This window comes from Musa acuminata, chromosome BXJ1-3, assembly GCF_036884655.1.
Source record: "Musa acuminata AAA Group cultivar baxijiao chromosome BXJ1-3, Cavendish_Baxijiao_AAA, whole genome shotgun sequence".
Lineage (NCBI taxonomy): Eukaryota > Viridiplantae > Streptophyta > Magnoliopsida > Zingiberales > Musaceae > Musa > Musa acuminata.
The window spans coordinates 5,714,748-5,734,798 of NC_088329.1; the positions used below are offsets into that span (position 1 = coordinate 5,714,748).

Here is a 20,051-nt window from a genome sequence, read left to right on the forward strand (position 1 = left end):
TGAGAAATGAGTAAAGCGAAACGGAGCACTTGATGGATTAAAAGGTTCTAAAAACCCTAACAGCTCACGGATCGGAATCCTACCCATGGACTGGCGACCTCCGATCCCTCCCCGGTCATCGCCCTCCCCGTAGCCAGACCGAGCCCGTCGAGCTCCGGATCCTGCGATCTCTTTCCCTTTGATCCGTAAAGCTCGCCGGTGCCCGCTGCTCCCGCTCCTGGCCTGCCCAGCTCCGAGGCCTCCATGCGCTCCCCGCCCCTTGCCGGATTGATCTACGCCGAGTTCTGTGGATCTGTGTCGCATTTTTCGGCCGTGATCGGCGATGGGGGGTTTTGGGCGAGCGCCGAGGATTTCACACTGGAAAGGTACTGTTTGTGCTTGTTTCTGTGATTACTTGATTTCACTTGGTGTTGTAGAGCGATTGTTCGCTGGAAGATCACGTTGTGGGTGTGTCATAGCTATTTTTCGAGTTTGGTGCGTAATGGCGGTGGCGCTTGAGGTGCGGATGGATTAAACCAGTTTTTCGAGTTGTGGCTTCTTGTAATGGCTTATATTCACAATGCAACCTTTGTTTGCAAAGCCAAAAAGACTACTTTTCTTGACATCAACACCTACATGATAATGTGGCTGTTTATTTGGAATTTGCTTCAGCTATGCTCTCTTTTCTTGGGCTTTCAGTCTGATTACGTTTGTGGCATATAGTAGTAGCTTACTGTTAGAATAGACAAAACAGTTTCCTGTATGCCAACTTTTGCCTGATTGGTGAACGATTGTTTATTTTATCGAACTAGATCTTCATTTCCTATTTTGAATAAAAACCAGCTAATGCATTGATCATGTTGAGTCCTCAATTGGACTTTAATTTGTGGCATGCAGGATTACATGAACGATTGTCAAGGATATTTTTTCTGTGTTATCTGTTGATAGTAGTGCGCTTGGAACTTATCGTGGAGGCAAAACCTACCAGTCATTTACCAGAAGCAGCTCCCACATCTCCCGCTACTGTGGCTGCTGCTTCTCCTTTAGATGAATGGAACCAAGTTCATTCCGCAATCACGCCATCAAAAGTTGAAATTTCCTTGCCGGCAAGTCTTCCTCTGGTCAGTAGAAGACACTTGAAGTACACTATAGAGAAGGCTGCAGCTTCACAATTGCCAATAAGAGGTTCCCCAGATTATAACACTCTAACTGCTTCTTTAAACTTGTCAAGTTTAGTAAATCCTCCAATGCCAAACAGCCAACATACTTCCACAGAGTTGGCTATTACACCTTCATCTGTTGGCCATTCTTCTCCAGTATATTCAAACTCAACCTCACTTCCTTCTGGCTTGGCACAACCACCATTGTCTCCTGAAACTGGTAAGATAAATTTTGTATTTCAACTTTTTTTTCTAACATTCTGATAAGATAGCTTGTGTTCATTCTTTTGTAGTTCAACAAAGAAGTTAACTTGCACGACACACTTCTCTAAGTGCATCTGCTTACATTCTTGCTGAGTTGTTATAGTTAATTTTCTCTTGATAGTACCAAAAATTTAATGTCTCATCTTCGTAACATCGGCCTCTTCTTCTAGAATATTAACAGACAATTCACTTAGAGGTCATTGATTCTAGTTTCTAGCTTGTGAGACATCCAATGGACTGTTAAAGAAATACAAGAATGTTTGAGGATTTGGCATGTTTTATATTTTGAAAGTTTGATTCATGTACAAGTGTGTTCAGTATGTACCTTTCATAATTTTAAGTAAACGATGTTTGTTTTATTCAGGAAGTCTGTAATATAAATGTTTTACTTCAAAAGGAATTGAAACATGACTTCTTCTTGGACAGGGAAAACAAAGGTAGGAAATCTTTGTCACTTGAAAATGTGTATTATGTTGGTGAAAACTGTAGTGTATTCTTCTGATTTTAATCTTTAAGGATGGAAAACTTTCTCTCATCTGATTATCCTGTTTTAGAAAGTAATAACTAGCTGAACTAAGATAAGAAGGCATTGTTCTTTCCAGCAATCACTATGCTAATATAATTATTTCTAACATCTTCTCAATGGAACAGAATGTTGTGAGCCAAACATGGTGCAGAGACAAGGTACTCAAGATTGCCACTGTGTGTACCCTGTCAAAGTCGAGCTCTTTCTGCAGAATGTTTCTCTGATTTCAAATTGGAGCACTGAATTTCTTCAAGAACTGTCTTATCAGCTTGAGCTGCGGATTGACCAGTTTGAGATTGTTAATTTCTACGTTGTTGGTGCATTTGGGTTAAATATCACAATGGACATAGCCCCACATACAGGGATAAGTTTCTCTGCAGATCAAGTTATTGCAATGAATTCTTCGCTTGCACTGCATAGGGTTCGCATTAACCCTGGGCTAGTTGGCGACTATAGACTTCTCAATTTGACTTGGTTTAGACCACTTGCTCCTCCTCCTGGTAATCACTAGAAGAACATAGTAAATTATTGTTATTAGATGGTCACAAAGTTTAATTTTCTTCCAGTCTATTAGATATGTAATCCATTATTTTCAAAGTTGCAGTCTTTGATAATTTTTATCTACTATCTGCATATTTTTCACTCTCAACCATCAAACAGACAAATGTAGCATGGTTTTGAACAGGTAAACTTGCAGACATAAAAATAAATTTGTGGAACATTGCAACAATTTAGCAGCTAATAGATCATTCAACATGAATTAATTATGGAACAAGTTTCATGCTTAAACTTGATAAACTTGAACAACATATCTGCCATAGTTGTCTTATAATAGTAGCAACCAATTCTTCTGATGTTATAGTAATCATGATATCATTTATGATATGTGGGACTCACATAAAATTGTACATTTCATGTACAGTATTTGACTTCTTGTTAGTAAAGACTGTTCATATAGATGTTCGATTTTACCATATGTTAACATCCGTATATCTTAGAAATGTATTTTGGAAAAGCTACAAGAAATATTGAACAAATATCTTTGTTCAATATTTTATAATTAAATTCAAAATCATACAAGAAAAAATGACATGTCACACTGCAGATGTCAGAGATGATTTTCTTCAGAAAAGAGTAATAACCATATTTATATTTTGAGATATATTTTGTTTAATTCTCTTATCCTTTAGTTCCATTCTCTTCCACTGTCACGGTACACTTGGACTTTTCTTGGGTTCATTTGTTTACTTCATAGGTTGAAATCAACTTCAAGACCTAAATGGAACCACATGCAGATGCACTTTTGTGTTGTTGATTGATTATTGATATGTTTTGTTTAGTTAGAAGAAACTAGATCAATTTTGACCATTATAGGCTTAGTGTATTCTGTGATTGTCATGATACTTGTTTCTGCTTTTAAGGAACTAGTTTTGTCAACAATAAGATGATTACTATATACCATGAGTGCCCTGGCTAAATCATCTAAAGCTTGCTGGATGTAACTTCTATTTATGCTGCAACTATCATTTGTTCTTCCTCAACATTTTAGAGGTTATTTATGATGTACCTAATGCACGCTATATATCCAAGAATGCTGTCATCTTCTCTGTCTTGTAATGAACTTGTTTTCTTGGTTGTTGTATCTAGCGGATTTATACTAAAAATGTCTCTCTTTCCATGTTAATCTATCTCCATTTATCTTGTGGTGAAATTTTTTGTAGGGATATCATTTCATCTCTAGTGAAACTTATGGATATTTTCTCTAGAATAGATTTCATATTCCCAGATGGCATCTGGTGAAATGATGGTTGACTTTTCAATCTTTTTTCTCCAGCTCCTTTGTGGGCTTCATCACCCATGGCTTCATCACCTGCAGCACCCTACTTGCCTGCATCTGTACCAAACAAGGATACTGGAGGTGGAAACCATTCAAGTTTCATAATAGTTATCGGGATATGTATCAGCATTCTGCTAGCTGTTACTTTAGTCATGCTAGTAATTTGTTCTTGCACATCTAGCAAAAGGAAGGAGGTACCAGCAGAAGAAGCAGGTACATGCTTAGGTCCTATTTTGTTGCTTAAACTTATAAGTTAGGATATCCACATCCAGCTTAAGTTATGAATATATGGAATGGTTGAATTCTAGTAGAAATGTTGCACAGAAATTGAGATATGGCGAGGAACCAATCATGTAAAGGTTGCAAAGTAATTGAATATGCATCTGACAATTGATTTTTGCATATCTCAGTTTAGAACTAGAAAGTTGATTTTGAAGCTTACATGTTAACATCCACATCTCCTGAAACAAGGATTGGCTGTTCCTTGAATAATAGCTAATGAATATTATGATTTTGGAAGACTTCAAAACTTCAAACTAATGACTTACAAGCTTTTGGCAAAGCAGAAAAGGAAAAAGAAACACTTTTGACTAAAGTTTTATCATCATCTTCATCATTATTTATTTCATCATAATTAACTATGAAGCAAAAGTGAACACTCTAATAAGTTACATCCGAAAACCAACTCAAGTTTGTGGTTGCCTTTTAAATTGATTATTAATCAATTCTCAAGCAATTGATTCTGAATTCATGGGAACTTTGGACATGGGTTCTTGAATTTATGTGATATGGTTTAGCCTAGATGTGGTGGCTGTCCATGTTAAAGTTATTTTAGTTTTGGATATAGGTTAAGATTAGCCCAAGATATTTGTTTTGTTGCTAGTGAGCAAGATTGGGAACATCGTTGGTAACAGGGATACCTTTCAAATATCCTTCCTATGATTTCTTATTGTGTGGATTAATGTAATAGGACAACGGTTATTATTTCTTAGTTTCACAACAGAACTTCTTAGTTTAAGCACAATAAGTTGAATTTCTTAGCAATCAATTATGATACCATATAATTTTATGTATTTAGATTTTCATCAGAATTTTACTTTGCAGTGAAGTCAAGGATTGCAGATACAGTGTCTGTGGAAGCGGTTCTTCCTCATCCCACTAGTACACGGTTATTTTCATATGAGGAGCTCAAAGATGCTACAAACAATTTTGAGTCTGCTAGCATGCTTGGGGAAGGTGGCTTTGGCCGTGTCTTCAAGGGTATATTGAGTGATGGGACTGCTGTTGCCATCAAGAAGCTTTCCAGTGGAGGACACCAAGGAGATAAAGAATTCCTGGTTGAGGTCGAGATGCTGAGCAGGCTGCATCATAGAAATCTTGTGAAACTTGTTGGTTACTACAGCTGCCGTGACTCAGCACAAAATCTTCTGTGTTATGAGTTAGTTTCAAATGGAAGCTTGGACTCCTGGCTTCATGGTATCATTAATTTTGAGCAAGAGGTTTCCATTTTGAGCCTTAAATTCTATTACATCTAAGTTTCCGAATGTGATACTAATAAGTGCCTTCTCTTTAGGCCCCTTGGGAGCAAACTGTCCTTTAGATTGGGAAACTAGAATGAAGATTGCTCTTGATGCTGCAAGAGGGTTAGCGTACCTACATGAGGATTCTCAACCCTGTGTGATTCACAGGGATTTCAAAGCATCCAATATATTGCTTGAGAACAACTTCCACGCCAAGGTTTCTGACTTTGGTCTGGCCAAGCAAGCACCTGAAGGTCGTGCTAATTATCTTTCTACTCGCGTCATGGGGACATTTGGGTGAGTAGTCAATTTCCTTTCATTCAAGTTACTTTATTTTGACTTATATTATTGCACCATTTGCATCCTGTGTCATTTCAGGTATGTAGCACCCGAATATGCCATGACCGGACACCTGTTAGTAAAGAGTGATGTGTACAGCTTCGGAGTAGTTCTACTTGAACTGCTGACAGGAAGGAGGCCTGTAGATATGTCACAACCATCTGGCCAGGAAAACCTTGTAACTTGGGTTAGATTTTTTTTTCACGGTTTATTTTTAAGTTAATATACATTAGTGGATCCTTTACAGTTTACCTCATCAGATTTACTCATTTGTCTACATGGTGTTGGTGGCGTAGTTAAATTTCAGTGAAGATAATGATATATAGACAAAAATATATAATCTCTTAAGTGAAAGACATAGCAAAGGGAAAAAGTTTCTGTTGGAAACAGTTAAATAGAATCTGCAAAGGTTAGTATAATAATTTCTTTATGACAGCTTAAGATATTCTTTTCATGATAATCTTTCTGCAGTTTATTTAAGTACCAATTGTTTTCATTGTTAATCTAGCTAGCATACTTCAGACAGCCCCCACCATATATACTAATCCATCAGGCGGTAAATCATGCATTCATATGTTCTGGTACTTGCAGGCCCGGCCAATTCTTCGAGATAGTAACAGATTAGAGGAGCTTGCAGACCCTAGGCTTGCAGGTAAGTACCCCAAGGATGATTTTGTGCGAGTTTGCACAGTTGCAGCAGCTTGCGTTGCACATGAGGCGAACCAGAGGCCTACGATGGGTGAAGTGGTGCAGTCCCTTAAAATGGTGCAGCGTGTAGCTGAATGCCAGGATCCCTTGCCGACCCCATCAACTAATCCCCATAATAAGCAGTCGTCGACGACTTTTGAATCAGATGCCACTTCGTCCATGTTCTCTTCTGGTCCTTTCTCAGGTCTAAGCCTTTTTGACAATGACAACATTTCCAGAACAGCAGTATTTTCTGAGGATCTGCATGAAGGTCGATGAGGCTTAAGCTCGTGCTTTGTCATGAGAGGGCTGAGGTAACGGCTGTGGGGGAAACGGATTGCAGATAGTCTATGTTGTATATTTCAGTTGTTGCCACTCTAGGTTTTGGAATTCATGTGCATTATTATATATGACTAGTCTTGTTTTGTTGGAAATATATTAAATGTTTTCTTCGTTCTATGATTGATTTCTCACATTTGTTTACTTAATGAGTTCTGAATTTGGCGATACTAATCCCATAGGTTTTGTTCAATCTGTAAAATATTTTCTTGATCCTCACATTTGTATACTGATATGAACACACAAACAAAGATCTCTTCTCAATCCAGGTGCCAATAACACTAGTCTCCAGACCTACTGCTTTGTACACTACCCAAAACGTTTTGGGTGTAATTATGTAGCCATTCTTGTCAAAAATTGAGCCACATGAATTGACTTTTGAGTTAGGAAAAAGTACTTCTTGAGGGGCATATATACCAGCAGCTGCTTGTGGTGCTCAAAAGCTTCAATCTGCTATTACTCAGTCAACCTTTTGCCAGAAATTTTCGAACGTTTAATTTGTTCAGCATTTTGTTTGGGTTCAAAATAATTGGATCAACCTGATATGAGCACACCTTGCAATCTTCTTCCACCAATTGAAAATAGGTCAAAAGACTACACTCTAGATAGATTGTCATCTCATCCTACATGATAATTTTCTTGATGCCATAAGAAAAAGAGGTGGTTCAAAGCTAGAAATTGTGTCCTCCTATATTCTTTTTTTCCTTCGCGTCAATATGGAAGAAAGAAATTAGACGGTATCTGAACCATCATGGAAGTTTTGAGGTACCCAAAAGAACAGCTCAGCCATGTCAAAAATGAAATGTAAGCATGACAAGCATTCTGCCCTCTTTGACTAGTAGATGGTTGAAAACTGCAGCAGATGTGGAGGGGCTCACCTTTAGCAACCATCAGAACCACCCTGATAAAACTGTCTGGTTTGACTTTGAGCTACGCAGGAACATATGACTCTAGCATCAGCTGTGCCGGCGACGGGGACTTGATCTCCACAATCAAGTATGTGAATGTCCACTTCTTGTCAGCCTGGTTTTTGAACATTTCTGTGTACACCTTGCCAAATCCATGTGGTCCGCGAATATGGAAATTTACCTATATGTAAATTAGATACAAGTCAAATGTTCATTCCTGATGACCCTGATGCGCGTTTGATATCTTCAACAACCAAGGAAGTGCATGATAAGTCTCTGGAAGCAAAATCCTAATCTTACTATTAATTTTCAGAGAATCAATTCTTGAAGGCGAACATTCTGCAGAAAGCTTTTTAAATGGATAATTTCCAGTATTGCCAGTCTTTAGTCTTTTCCAATTCTTAACATCCAATTCTTGCTACAGCTACTTAAAACTCACTGCTTTCCCAATAATCTACTTTGATAAGGCTGGTGGTAAAATCCTTCTCAGAGGTTTGCCAGAATCCAAATATCATTTGAAGATTGACCTCATTTTCTTAGTCCAGACAGGTTTTGCTAATTTTCACCAATTACCCTTTTTCAGAATAGATTAAAGCGAGCCCAGATAAGCATTGCATGGAAATGGAAGATTATAATTTGTAACTATCACATTGGCTAATAAGTTCAGATTGGTCTATAACTAAAACATGCATAAAAGCTTCTCCTGTGAGATATTACCTCAACATGTTCAATACCATCTTCATCAGTCCAAACCCTATTTGGAATACGTTGACGAGCAGCCCGATTTCTGCTTTCTTGGCCATAGCCAGTAACAGGAGAGCCAATTCTCACAGTAACCTGACAACCCAATATGGAGCACAAATATAATAAAGAAAACATAATAAAAAAAATCCCAAATGAGTTAACGAGGCAACTGATAGAAAAATCATGACTGAGATAGACCAGCTCTCTGATACATACCTGACTATCATTCTGCACCCTTTCAAGAGCCTTTCCGAAAATCTTGTACCTACATAATAGGTAAAGAGAAAATGCATAATAAATTACTTTCTTAATATATAGAAATGAAAGAAAAGGAAAAAAATACAATTAAAAAAAACCAACCAGATTACAAAGAATTCATAACTGCACAATTGCAAGCATTTTACCATCTAATATAATCATCTTCTTAGTAAAATGTAGTCTCTTCACTCCACATTGTCAAATAAAACTAATAATAAAAACTCCTGGAAACTTGATCCATCTAAAATTGAGGCTCAGTGAAAATGTGAGCTGAAATCAACAATTTGAAGGTGTTCCCACATCTTTTACTTCAAATTACGTACTTCCATAATCAAATCCATGTGATTTGATCTATCAAAATTTTTTTCTTCTTTAAAAGCTTCAAAACTAAAGAAGACAACCAAACAATTAATATTGATACAACATCTAGTGTGGCATGAATGAATCAAGCAAGTAAAATGTTTCACCATTATCGGTATACTAAACAGCAGGCAAAAGGTCCATATCTGATGCTCCATCCTGTTTGATTGATGGCACTGCAACCCCCATTTATGTCAAAGCTAATTAGATGACTGTGCTCATGACACATGACATGACATGGTTGACACATGCCACTAGACATACCAGCCAATAGATTTCCAGCTTGCCTTCTCTGCCAAGGGATGTCAATGATCCACATAGCGATCCAGAGTGGGCACTAGCACTTGTTTCTGTTGTTTGTTCAAGCGCTATGACAGATGAAAGTCAGTTGTACTACATAGACTCTACATTAAGTATAGTCATCATAATTCATTTGTGTAACGATTCTAACGTCAAAAATCAATAGTCACACTTCTAAACAGCCTAAAAGTGGCAATTAAAATTAATATGAATGCCTTATATCCATGGTATGCAGTACTGAATCGGACGGTATGTACCGGTCTGACGACATACCGGTACGCGGATCGTTCGGTACTGCTACAGTGCTACAGTATTATACTATAACAGTGCTATATTGCTACAGTGCTACAATAATGAAGAAAATTATATAAAATTATTTGGTTCACCAGGGTATACTGCTCGGTACACCCTGGTGTACCGCTCGGTACGCCGATACCGTACCATACCGAGCCAACCTCGAAATACCGGTATGGTACGGTATTGCATATCTTGTTATATCCTCCTAAATTGTATATTTGTGATGCATCACACAAAAATATGATGTCAAGACATCACTAATTAAACAGCAGCCTTCTAATACTACTTTCCTGAATTTTGGTAGAAACTTGTCCTCATTAAAGACTGTTGAAAGAGCTGAACCTAAATTCTCAGAATGAGCAGAAATTGAAACTCCAAACCTTATTAATATCTGAAGTTTAGTGAGTTAAATCTGAAATTCCAACCCTTTACATACAAAAACCAACTTATTATCACATAGTAAAAACAGAAAAGAAAAGTACAGTCTACAGAAAATGCATGTAACAAAGAATAATAAATATTCACTAAAAAGAAAGATTTTGCAGGTTTACCCACTCAACATAAGAGTCAGACATCTCAAGATGTTATCAAGAACTTATGATGATAACATGTCATATTTCTCCTTATATAATACCAACTGCTGCATAGCATGACAAAATGGTTTTAACTATTAAGCCACTGTTGACTCAAGAACCAAAAGTTAAAAGATCTTTTGATGACCATCGATGTTCAGCATAAATTTGTAACTGCAATCAAACTTGGTTGTAATTTATTCATAAATGGGCAATCGATATAGCAGCTGTCACTATAGCAGCAGCAGAGACTAATAAAAAGCAAGGTTAACTCTGAGTGTAGTATCTAATCATACATTACATTCAACATGTTGAGTTTCAAAAAACTTTAAACTTCAAGTAGAACTGGAAGAGTTACCATATACTATGTAGTTGCAGTTTCTGTAGTTACAGTTTCTATCTTTACTTTAAAACTAATATGAAGAAAAGCTTACTCTTTTGGCTCAAAAATTAACTCCTTAAAGACAGCATATGCAGCCAAGCCTGCAACACCCAGACCCGCAAGTATTATTAGACTGTATGAAGCGCCCTCTGCAAATGTCACTGGTTTTTCTGGAATATTGTATGTAGGTGCATCAAAGGGATCTTCAACTGTAGATATATCTTTTCTTTTCTCCTGAGAAGTTCATATGATACATGGCTCTTATCAAAAAACAATTACAACTATTGCATGAACAAAGAAGCCATGAACATAAAGCAGACTACATGGTACAAGTACAATCAACAGTGAGAACTAAGAGAACTGATAAAATGAATCATGAATTAATTAAAAAAATACTCTCATTTAGATAAGTTTTCTAGTTAAATCAGCTTGGCGAAACCATTATCTGTAACTTCAATAACAGGTCAGTGATGAATAAATAACTTGGAAAAAGATAAAATCTTCAGTAAATTTTATCAAGGTTTTAAATCCCGATCGTGGCTTTGTTCAGAGCTTAGTAGTGGCAAAAGATCCATGCAACTGACCCCAAATGATTGCGACTTTACAGCTTACCATTGCTATTATAAATATTGGTTATACTGGTCAGTATGGACCGATATGGGGACCTCCAATTCAATACCAAGCACATCGCCCAGTGAGGTTACCTTACTAGGCATGCTGCCAGAGAAGGTAACTAGTATGAGTTGTGGGATGGTATAGGAAACTTTTATTTTATAAATCTTTTGCTATTTTAAATATGGGGCCCTCAAGGACTGTCAATCCTCGTCTTCTATGAATGCTTGTTTATCAATGCTGAACATTTTCTTTGTCTTGCAACTTAACCCATAGTTCCATCAGTTCCTTGTTAACTGGGTTATCTTCAACATTGTCCACTGAGAACCTAAGACTACTTTCCTAATAACTTATTCTCTTGTGCCCTTCCTCGGTTTAAAGATTTTAAAGTTTTTCTTTTGCCAGATGTGATAAACTGAAGCCACAAAAATTCACTTCATGACAACACATGCAATGGATCCTCCTTTATAATGATCAACCCACCACTTCTATTCCTGCTCCAAGATTTCAGCTTTCTGATTCTGCAGAATGATAATATATCTTCCTTTACCTAATTTGTACTGCTACATCCAAAAAATAGATGCATGACATCTTTGTCAGCTTCTTGGCACATATATGGGTCTACTAAGTGATTCCTTCCTATATTAATCTATCCTTAGCAATTCGTAATTGCTAACCGAAGAATGACTGCTGTTTTCAAATTTTGTTCTTGAACCATACCATATTATGCTGCCACACTTTTGGCTCTTTAATTGTAATACATTTGCTAACTTAATCTGTGATAAAACCTTTTTAAATATCAAATACTAAGGCCTTTTTAATTATCAAGCATCCAGATCTTTTTAGCCTTGGTATCCCGAATACAAACTTTGCTAATTTTGGTTCACAATGTAGCAGTCTCCTGATTGATGGCTGGTCGAATAAGTCAAAACCACCTATTAGTAACTACATCAGCAACAAAGTGATGTTTGGCAATTCCTAAAATTCCTGATTACAATCTTTGTCTTTTACCATTTTTCAATCTCTTAATTACAATCCTATTGCATATTACATGTACTGTAATGATGAAGCCCCATCTCTGATCATATAATGTCAGCTCCTTTAGCATTTGCCATTTGCCATCCTACAGGACCAAAACTGAATAGTAATTCTCCACCAGGATTGTTCTCTACCCTTCTCTTTGTGTTTTTCCTTACAGCTAAACTGAATAGATCTCTTTATTGTCTACCAATATCGTTCTCTTCCCTTCCTTTGTGTTTTCCCTTAGGGTGTCATCCTATCTATTATCGTACAATCAAAACCTTTTTTTTCTTCAAGAACAGATTCAATAGTCCCTTGGTAAATTCATCCTGATTGTATTCCATCTCCTTCAAAATGGGTGTCCTCTAGCTACTCAATATGGCTGTGCAACAACCAGGAAGCCTGGAAGCCTGAAAAACCAATCCACAAAACTACCTGTTAATACTAATTTCATACTATTAATAAAGTATATGCATACATGGTTAACAGTTTGCTAAAAGGAATTCAAAATTAACTACAGATTGGGTACAAAAAGTATTCTTAAAGACATTGCATGCACTCACTTGAGAATTTGATGTTCCATAGTGTTTCCTCAGTATGTTAACCTCATATTATTAATATTCCCTTTAGGCACGTCCACTAGATTTACACTACTTTTTCATATATTCTCAGCAAATAAGACGATAAAGAATATAAGTTGTGAAGAATGTAAAAGGTGCACTATTTTTTTTCCTTGGCTCTTTAAAAAAATTATGTGATATGCAATAAAAATATTCTAATAATAAATTAGAATGAACAGTAATAATATAAGTCATTAAAGAGAACCAAGGGACGAAAGGGGAGCTAAGATGTCAAATGAATGATCTCATAGCTTTAGTGACAAAATACAAACCTCTTTTGTTCTTTGTTCTGATGCTTGTGTAGAATAATTTGATGCAGCTGTTCTCACTAAGCAAGAAATTGTGCAGTGCTTTCTGTCATGTATGGTAGGCTGAACTGCATGATTTCTGTTGATCATATGCCATCTGAAAAGTTTACTAAACGATCCTAGTGTTCATGTCAAAAACATGCATTAGTACATGCTATGCTCTTCTAGTGCACCATATAAAAGTTGCACAGAAACAGATGACGTACATGCTAAGCATGCAGATAAAAAAGACGGAAAAAGTCCTCAGCATTCATGCACTAATTTTGAAAGATCACTTTTCCATATACAGCATCTTTCCTTTTGCAAAATAAACCAAACGATAAGGAGCTGAAGTGGACAAACAATTTTTAGCAAATACATCTCTGTGAGTCATTGATTTAAAATTGACAGGTTGCACTCAGTGCCATATCTGGAATAGTTGGAACAAAAGCAGTTCAAGTGAGGAGATAAGTAATTTTATAATTTCAAATAAACATTGACTTAATTAAACTTACTTTTTATCTACACCAATAATGAATTAATGAGATAAGCAGATGGCAAGAGAACTTAGATAACTGGTTAATATAAGTTATATAAAACCAGCGATTTAAAAAGCGCTAGACGCCAAAAGGCGCCAAGGTGCAAAAACGCCCGAGGCGCTAGGCGCTAGTCCGAGCGAAACGAGATGCTAAAATATAAAAAATATATAAATTAATTAATAAATATAATTATTTAAATTATAAAATATGATATTAAATTAAAAAATCTTACAGAATCACAATATCACATTAACAAAAAATCTCAAAATTTAAAACAATAATAATAATTTCAAATAAATAAAAATTAGCAGTATTAAAATCAAAATAATATATTATTAATCTAATAAATAAAAAATATTGTTACTAGTATACGGTTAATAGTATACTATTAATATACTGTTAACAGTATATTATTGAGTTGATGTGAGTAGATGGAGTAAGAGTAACAGCAGCGGCAATGGCAGCGGGAGCTGAAGCGACGATAGTGGCAAGCAGCGACAGCAGCAATAGTGGCAGCGAGTAGCGGCAACGTTAGCGGTAGCAGCAGCGGTAGCAGGAGCGACGATAATGACAACGACAGCAGCGACAACAACAACAAGCAGCGATAGTGGCAGCGGTAGCGGAGAGCAGAGACAACGAAGACAAGCAACGATAGTGAAGAGAGGCAACGGCAATAGAGAGGAAATGTCAGCGGTAGAATCGCAAGCAGGGTTAGGGTTGGGGAAGTCGCGAGAGGGACGTTGGGAGGCTGATATCGATGCTTTAGTTGGTTCAATCGAACCAACTGAAGCACCGGAGACCGAACCAAACGTAAAACACTGGTTCGATCGCCTGGTTTAACCCGGGCGCTCGCCCGAAGCGCTTGACGCCTGGGCTCGGGCGAGCGCCTCTTAGAAGCGAGGTGCTCGCCTGAGCGCCTATTGAAATCGCTGTATAAAACCTTGATAGATCATCTTATTCTCACACATATATAGGCCTTCTCATGCAAGTTCATCAAGAATTTCAAATTTCTCAAGTTAAAAAGACAAAACAAAAGTGGGAAATGTTTATATCAATTACATGACAGCTGTGGTCCTCAGCTGTCAGTAGCCTACCCTACACTTCAGAAACAATATGCATGAGTTAAGATTTATAAGTTATTATCAAACATGGCTGAGATAGTAAGCAAAAGAAAATCCATGAACACCGCCTAAGAATATATGGTCGGTCATCTTGCTTTGACTATGATGAACAAAATAACTCAAGTGTTTTCCAAAGCACTAAGCACCATAAGGAGCCAAGGTCCCTTATTGCTTGAGAGGTTGGCACTTGTCCGAAGAAACCAAGATGCTTACCTTGAAAAAGTTATAAATATAGAATTAAGGATAAAAATAATTACTTAGATAAGAACTTCAATCAAAACATGTTTTATATCATTATTGCAAAATGAATACTTGACATTGTCTTACCCAAAATATTCCACCTTAAGTAATTTTGTCAGAGAACATGTAAGGATGACATTAGGTCATTTGGATCCTTTAAATAATTACACTCCCATCCTGGACACTGTCTATTGTTTATCGGTGATATTTCCTCTGACACACCTACAGTTGCCATTGTACTTGAAATGTAGTCTGAATTGTCATGATAGATTGATTAGTTGAACCATGGAGATAGAAGAAAAATAAGAGGGAGGGAAGATGGGGCAACGAGAAGATGGATGAAGGAGGATGACAGTGAAGAGCAGTGGAGAAACGGGAGGAACACAAGCAGAAAGTGGGAGAGAAGGGCAAGAGTGATGACTGTTGTTAGCTCTAGTTGGATTGGGAGACAAAACATACAGTAGATAGCAAAGAAAAGAATATAGAAAAAAAAATACACTAATCAAATGAGACCAAGGACATTTCATCTGAGTTTCTTGAACCTCATCGTTATATGCATATCACATGAAACTAAATACACAAGTCTGAAAGTCAAAATTCAAAAACACTGCAGAAGAGATGACATATTCAAGTGTAAAATTTGTACAGTTTAACAACAAAAAAAATGTACATAGTAATAACATACAGACAGCATTTATTCACTTAAAGACAAGAATAAATACTGGCATTCAAAACCTACAGATTTGACTAACCTTCAGCCTTTCTCACATCCTGCATTAAGAGAAACGAAAAAACCAGTTAATCCTACATGAAAAGACTAAGTACATATTTCTATGTGGCACTAACAACTGGTGACAAAGAAGCAGAAGATGAATGACAACTACATTACATAGAAGCTAAACATACAATACACTCTTTTTTTTGGGAAACTCTCATGCAACAATTTGTTTATAACAAAGCCTCAAAAATAATAAGTTAGTTACCGATCAACTCTTTCTACGAACTATTTAAAGAAACTAATTACTACATCCCTTGAACAATAAAGGAAACTAAGCAAGATTGGTTCTACAGAGACCCTACAAAAGATCAAGTTTCCTCTAACAGCCACGGTCAGTCTTGAAAAAATTGGATAAGTAGTGCAAACTTCATGTTGCAATTAAATGGATGATCCTCTGACAAATTAAGTCATTAATTATGAGAAAAACCCATACAGTGGCAACAAATAGTTCCTCTCATGATAATGAATCATGAATCTAACAAGAAATCTGCAATAAGGTATAAAATTTACTTTGGTAATACCAAACTCATGGTTTAACCTGAGTTTGATCAAGATTATCGTTTTATAATGTGAGTACTAGTGAGATATGACTGTCACAGAAATGACCATACAGCACTAAGTTTTATGAGTTCTCTATTGATGCTACACTGCGTCAGAAACCATTAAGAAACCAGAAGTCCCAGTCCTTTCAGTTTAAGATGACTTGCAAGTTAACCAATTCCACGTAAGTTTTAGAAAGAAACAATGTTTACTTAAGTTACCATTCTAATAGCAACGAATGAATGGAAGAACCTACTCAGTCCCGATTGGTTCCATATATAAGAAGGATCCACATTAATAGTGAAAGACAAGATCTTTTAGGCCTCGATCAAAGTCAAACTACAAAATCTAAAACGATAACGGCAATATGAACCCCGGAGAACCCTCTGTCAATTACATCACCTGACTAAAACGCCAGAGACCAACAGATGAAAGTTTTTGCCAGTATCACCTACAAATCATTGAAAAGTTCTTTCAAAATAGTGAAAACCTGACCTTGGCCGAAGAAATTGTAGATGATGCCCATTCCTTTGCAGGAGGCAAGCCGCCGGAGAGATTCCCCAGCGACTCCTGCCGGAACGACGGCGAAATCAAGCGGCGGGACGAGCCGCTTCTAGCAATACGAGATAAAACCCTAGACGCCATCTACCACCTCGATCGAAGACCAAGCTTACGAGACCGAATTAGGAATCGGAGGGCGAAGTGGCGAGAGGAGGCTCCGAAGTGCGGCGAGGCACAAAGAAGAAGCTTTTATAGGTCAGAAGCCGAAATAATAAACTGAACCGGATTCGGTCCAACCTTGTAAACCGCAATTGACAGTGTACCGAACCGGACCGGTAGGCCGATTTCTTCTTGTATCCCCCGACTTATTCTAATTCGCTAAAGTCAAATTAGAAGACACATAAAAAAAGGAAAATAATTACTCAAATCAGATTTAAAATGAGTTTGAACAGTTGAAATGGTTAAAGTAGATAAAAAAAAACGATAAGAGTGCTTTTTATATCTGTAATTAGATTATACGATGTGAGATCTAAGAGGATATAACTCAAAACCATGTAGTAATATTTAATATGTAAGGTTTAAAATATTTGTTTGATGATAACATATTAAATTTATTTATTAAGCGTTGAGAGTTGAAAATCTAATTCGATAAATTTTGAAGAAGAAAGTAAGTAATACATTATCTTTATCAAGTTGATTTTATGATATTTAATTTTTTTAATTTAAATAAGCCAATGATAGAGATAGAGAGTATAACTAAAATGGATGGTTTTGGAGGAACCTTTATAATTTAACCAAGTTACCTTTTTTTTGTTAAAAAAATGATGTTTTTTCTTTCTTTTTTTTGTATTGTGTAGTTAAATAGAGTTTGCATCGAGGGTTGAAGCTCTTCTTAGATCGCCTTTTTTGGAACATGTAACTAGGGATGATAAAGAGAATGGGACATAATGGGTTCCACTCAAATTCTTCCACTACATTACTTAAACTAAGAGAATAAATATATTAATTATTTTAATTAAATTTAAAATATAATTAGTAAAATAATTAAATAAATATTTTTGGGTGATAGATTATTTTTGTGTATCAATAAGTAGATTTGGATTTTTTTTAATTGCAAATTTTTTTAGATTTTATATTTTTGATTAGGCTATATAAAAAATATAATGAGATCGATTCACCTTTAAACACGGATCCTAAATAATTTTGGTTATAGGTTACTTGAGAAAGATATCGAGATAACCGAACAGACTGGTATGTTGTATACATGTCTATATGATGGATATAGCTAGTCTCATAGCTGCTCGTGTTAGGACATTAAGGATACAATACAAGTGCTCATTGGGGAATGAGTTCATCAATTGATCCGCTTACGGAATGTTGAATGGTTAATGATGCCTTATTATCAGATATCAATTCCGTAGTCCCAGTGGTATATCTGGTCCTTAGACTTGAGACACCAAGAATGTCATGTATGAGTGCTGCACTCTTTGATACCAGACTTATATGTTTGGATATCACAAATCTAGCACAACCGGTCATCGGGAGTGGTAGTCAACCTTACGAGGGCTATTGAGTGTCGATAGAGAATCATCCACTCTCGGTGTCATAAGAGGAATGTCTCATATGTTCTTGCTTAGACAAATCTTTGGCCAGGGTCATTCGGATTGACAGAGAAAAAGTTCTTTAAGAGAATCTGATTAGAGTGAGACTCGAGTAAAAACCGTCTAGGTCTGAAAGCATTATACCCGGTATACAGTCTCTGAGATATTAGATGGATGAGGAACTATAGGTACACGATAACTGAGGATAGACAAATCCAATGGATTGGATTCCCTTGTATCGTTTGGGGACTACGACGTAGTGGCCCAGTACGTTTGTAGCCGATGAGTCAAGTGAATTATTATGGAGATAATAATTCACTAAGCGAGAAGGAGTTCTGACAAGTATGACTCACGGCTAGTTCGATATTAGGCCTAGAAGGTCACACACATATGGTAAGCATTGCGATGAGTAGAGATTCGAATATGAGATATCCGTTGGAGCCCCTATCTTATTGGATATCCAATAAACCCATAAATTATTGGATATCCAATAAGCCCCTAAATTATTGGATCATATGGATGAGATCCAATAATTTAAGAGGCTTGGGTAGTTTGATGAAGATCCAATACCCAATAGAGAAGGATCCATTATGGTTAAGTTGACAGGGGACTTTTATAAATAGGAGGATTTCAATAGTTTATAGGCTAAAGTCTTTGCTTCTTCTCATATTCTCCTCCCCCTCTCTACCTCAAAGCAGGCTTATAGTTTTGAAGAGCATCATTGCAGCTCTATTGTATGGATCACCGCTAAAGAGGAGGGCGCTTGATCTCATTCACCCTCTCCTAAAGATCTGTAGGGATTCAGGGATATACGACCTCCCTAGGTAACATAATCTATCTCACACGTGGTTTTCTATTTCGTGGATTTTTGCGCATCAATCTTCGCACGATGACAAATATATATTTGAGAATTAGGAATTTTATTTTCTATTCTTCCGTTGCACATGTGATGTCACCCCCAAGATTTTCCAACATGGGCTCTCTTTCTAAAGTTATCTACCTATGCGTGAATCTTTTTAATAAGTAAAACCCATATAATTATATATCGACAAAGTTAGGTCATCTCATCAAGTAATCCAAAGATATTTTGGTAATATATTTTTATGATTTCATTTATTTGTTATATATGTTATGACAAAAATAACATGATTACTCCATTAGTACTATTGCATGGGGTTTGATACTTCTTCTCTAAACGGTGAAGCTACATGATCAACACATGACCGATTTAATATCGAATAAACAGTATGATAAACAAGCATAATAGCCCAATATTAATTAACAATAATTTCAACCGACGTAACAAATAGATATAATGATTCAACATCAATAAAGACTGATTATGATTAGTTCTATTACCAAATAAACTAGATCCCCCCAAATGCTTATTATAAAAGAGATTGAACAATAAGTCTAACTTGTTTAACTAAATTATTGACTTAAGTATCATAGGAGTTTTTCATGAATACCTTAAAGTAGTTTTGCATGTTTGAGATGTTTGATTGGATGAGCTCCATCTTGAGATAGGCTCGAATGATCTAAGTCAGCTTCTAGCTCAAACAGTCTAAAAATTAGTATAATAACTTGGTGCTAGAATAAGGGCTTAGTACATCTCAAAGAAATCTCATAGCTCCGTGTCAAGTAAACCTTAAAAGATTTTGAATCTTCCGAACCTACGGACTGACTCCGATAGCCACAAATGCTCTTTTGCCTCACACTA

General features: G+C 36.5%; 2 protein-coding genes across 2 annotated transcripts; one reads left to right on the forward strand and one right to left on the reverse strand.

Annotated features, from left to right (window-relative positions):
• LOC135618787 (proline-rich receptor-like protein kinase PERK15) lies at positions 1-6,771 on the forward strand. The gene is made up of 8 exons (XM_065120019.1): positions 1-365; positions 877-1,359; positions 2,055-2,429; positions 3,764-3,979; positions 4,871-5,242; positions 5,340-5,583; positions 5,665-5,812; positions 6,217-6,771. Exons 1-8 carry the CDS (start codon positions 323-325, stop codon positions 6,589-6,591), a joined length of 2,256 nt encoding a protein of 751 aa, XP_064976091.1. The 5' UTR covers positions 1-322; the 3' UTR covers positions 6,592-6,771.
• Positions 6,772-7,196: 425 nt separating this feature from the next.
• On the reverse strand, positions 7,197-16,953 carry LOC135618789 (probable mitochondrial import inner membrane translocase subunit TIM21). The gene is made up of 7 exons (XM_065120026.1): positions 16,725-16,953; positions 15,664-15,682; positions 12,997-13,151; positions 10,525-10,706; positions 8,520-8,568; positions 8,277-8,396; positions 7,197-7,740 (listed from the first exon to the last, which is right to left on the reverse strand). Exons 1-7 carry the CDS (start codon positions 16,872-16,874, stop codon positions 7,582-7,584), a joined length of 834 nt encoding a protein of 277 aa, XP_064976098.1. The 5' UTR covers positions 16,875-16,953; the 3' UTR covers positions 7,197-7,581.
• Between the last annotated feature and the right edge of the window lie 3,098 nt (positions 16,954-20,051).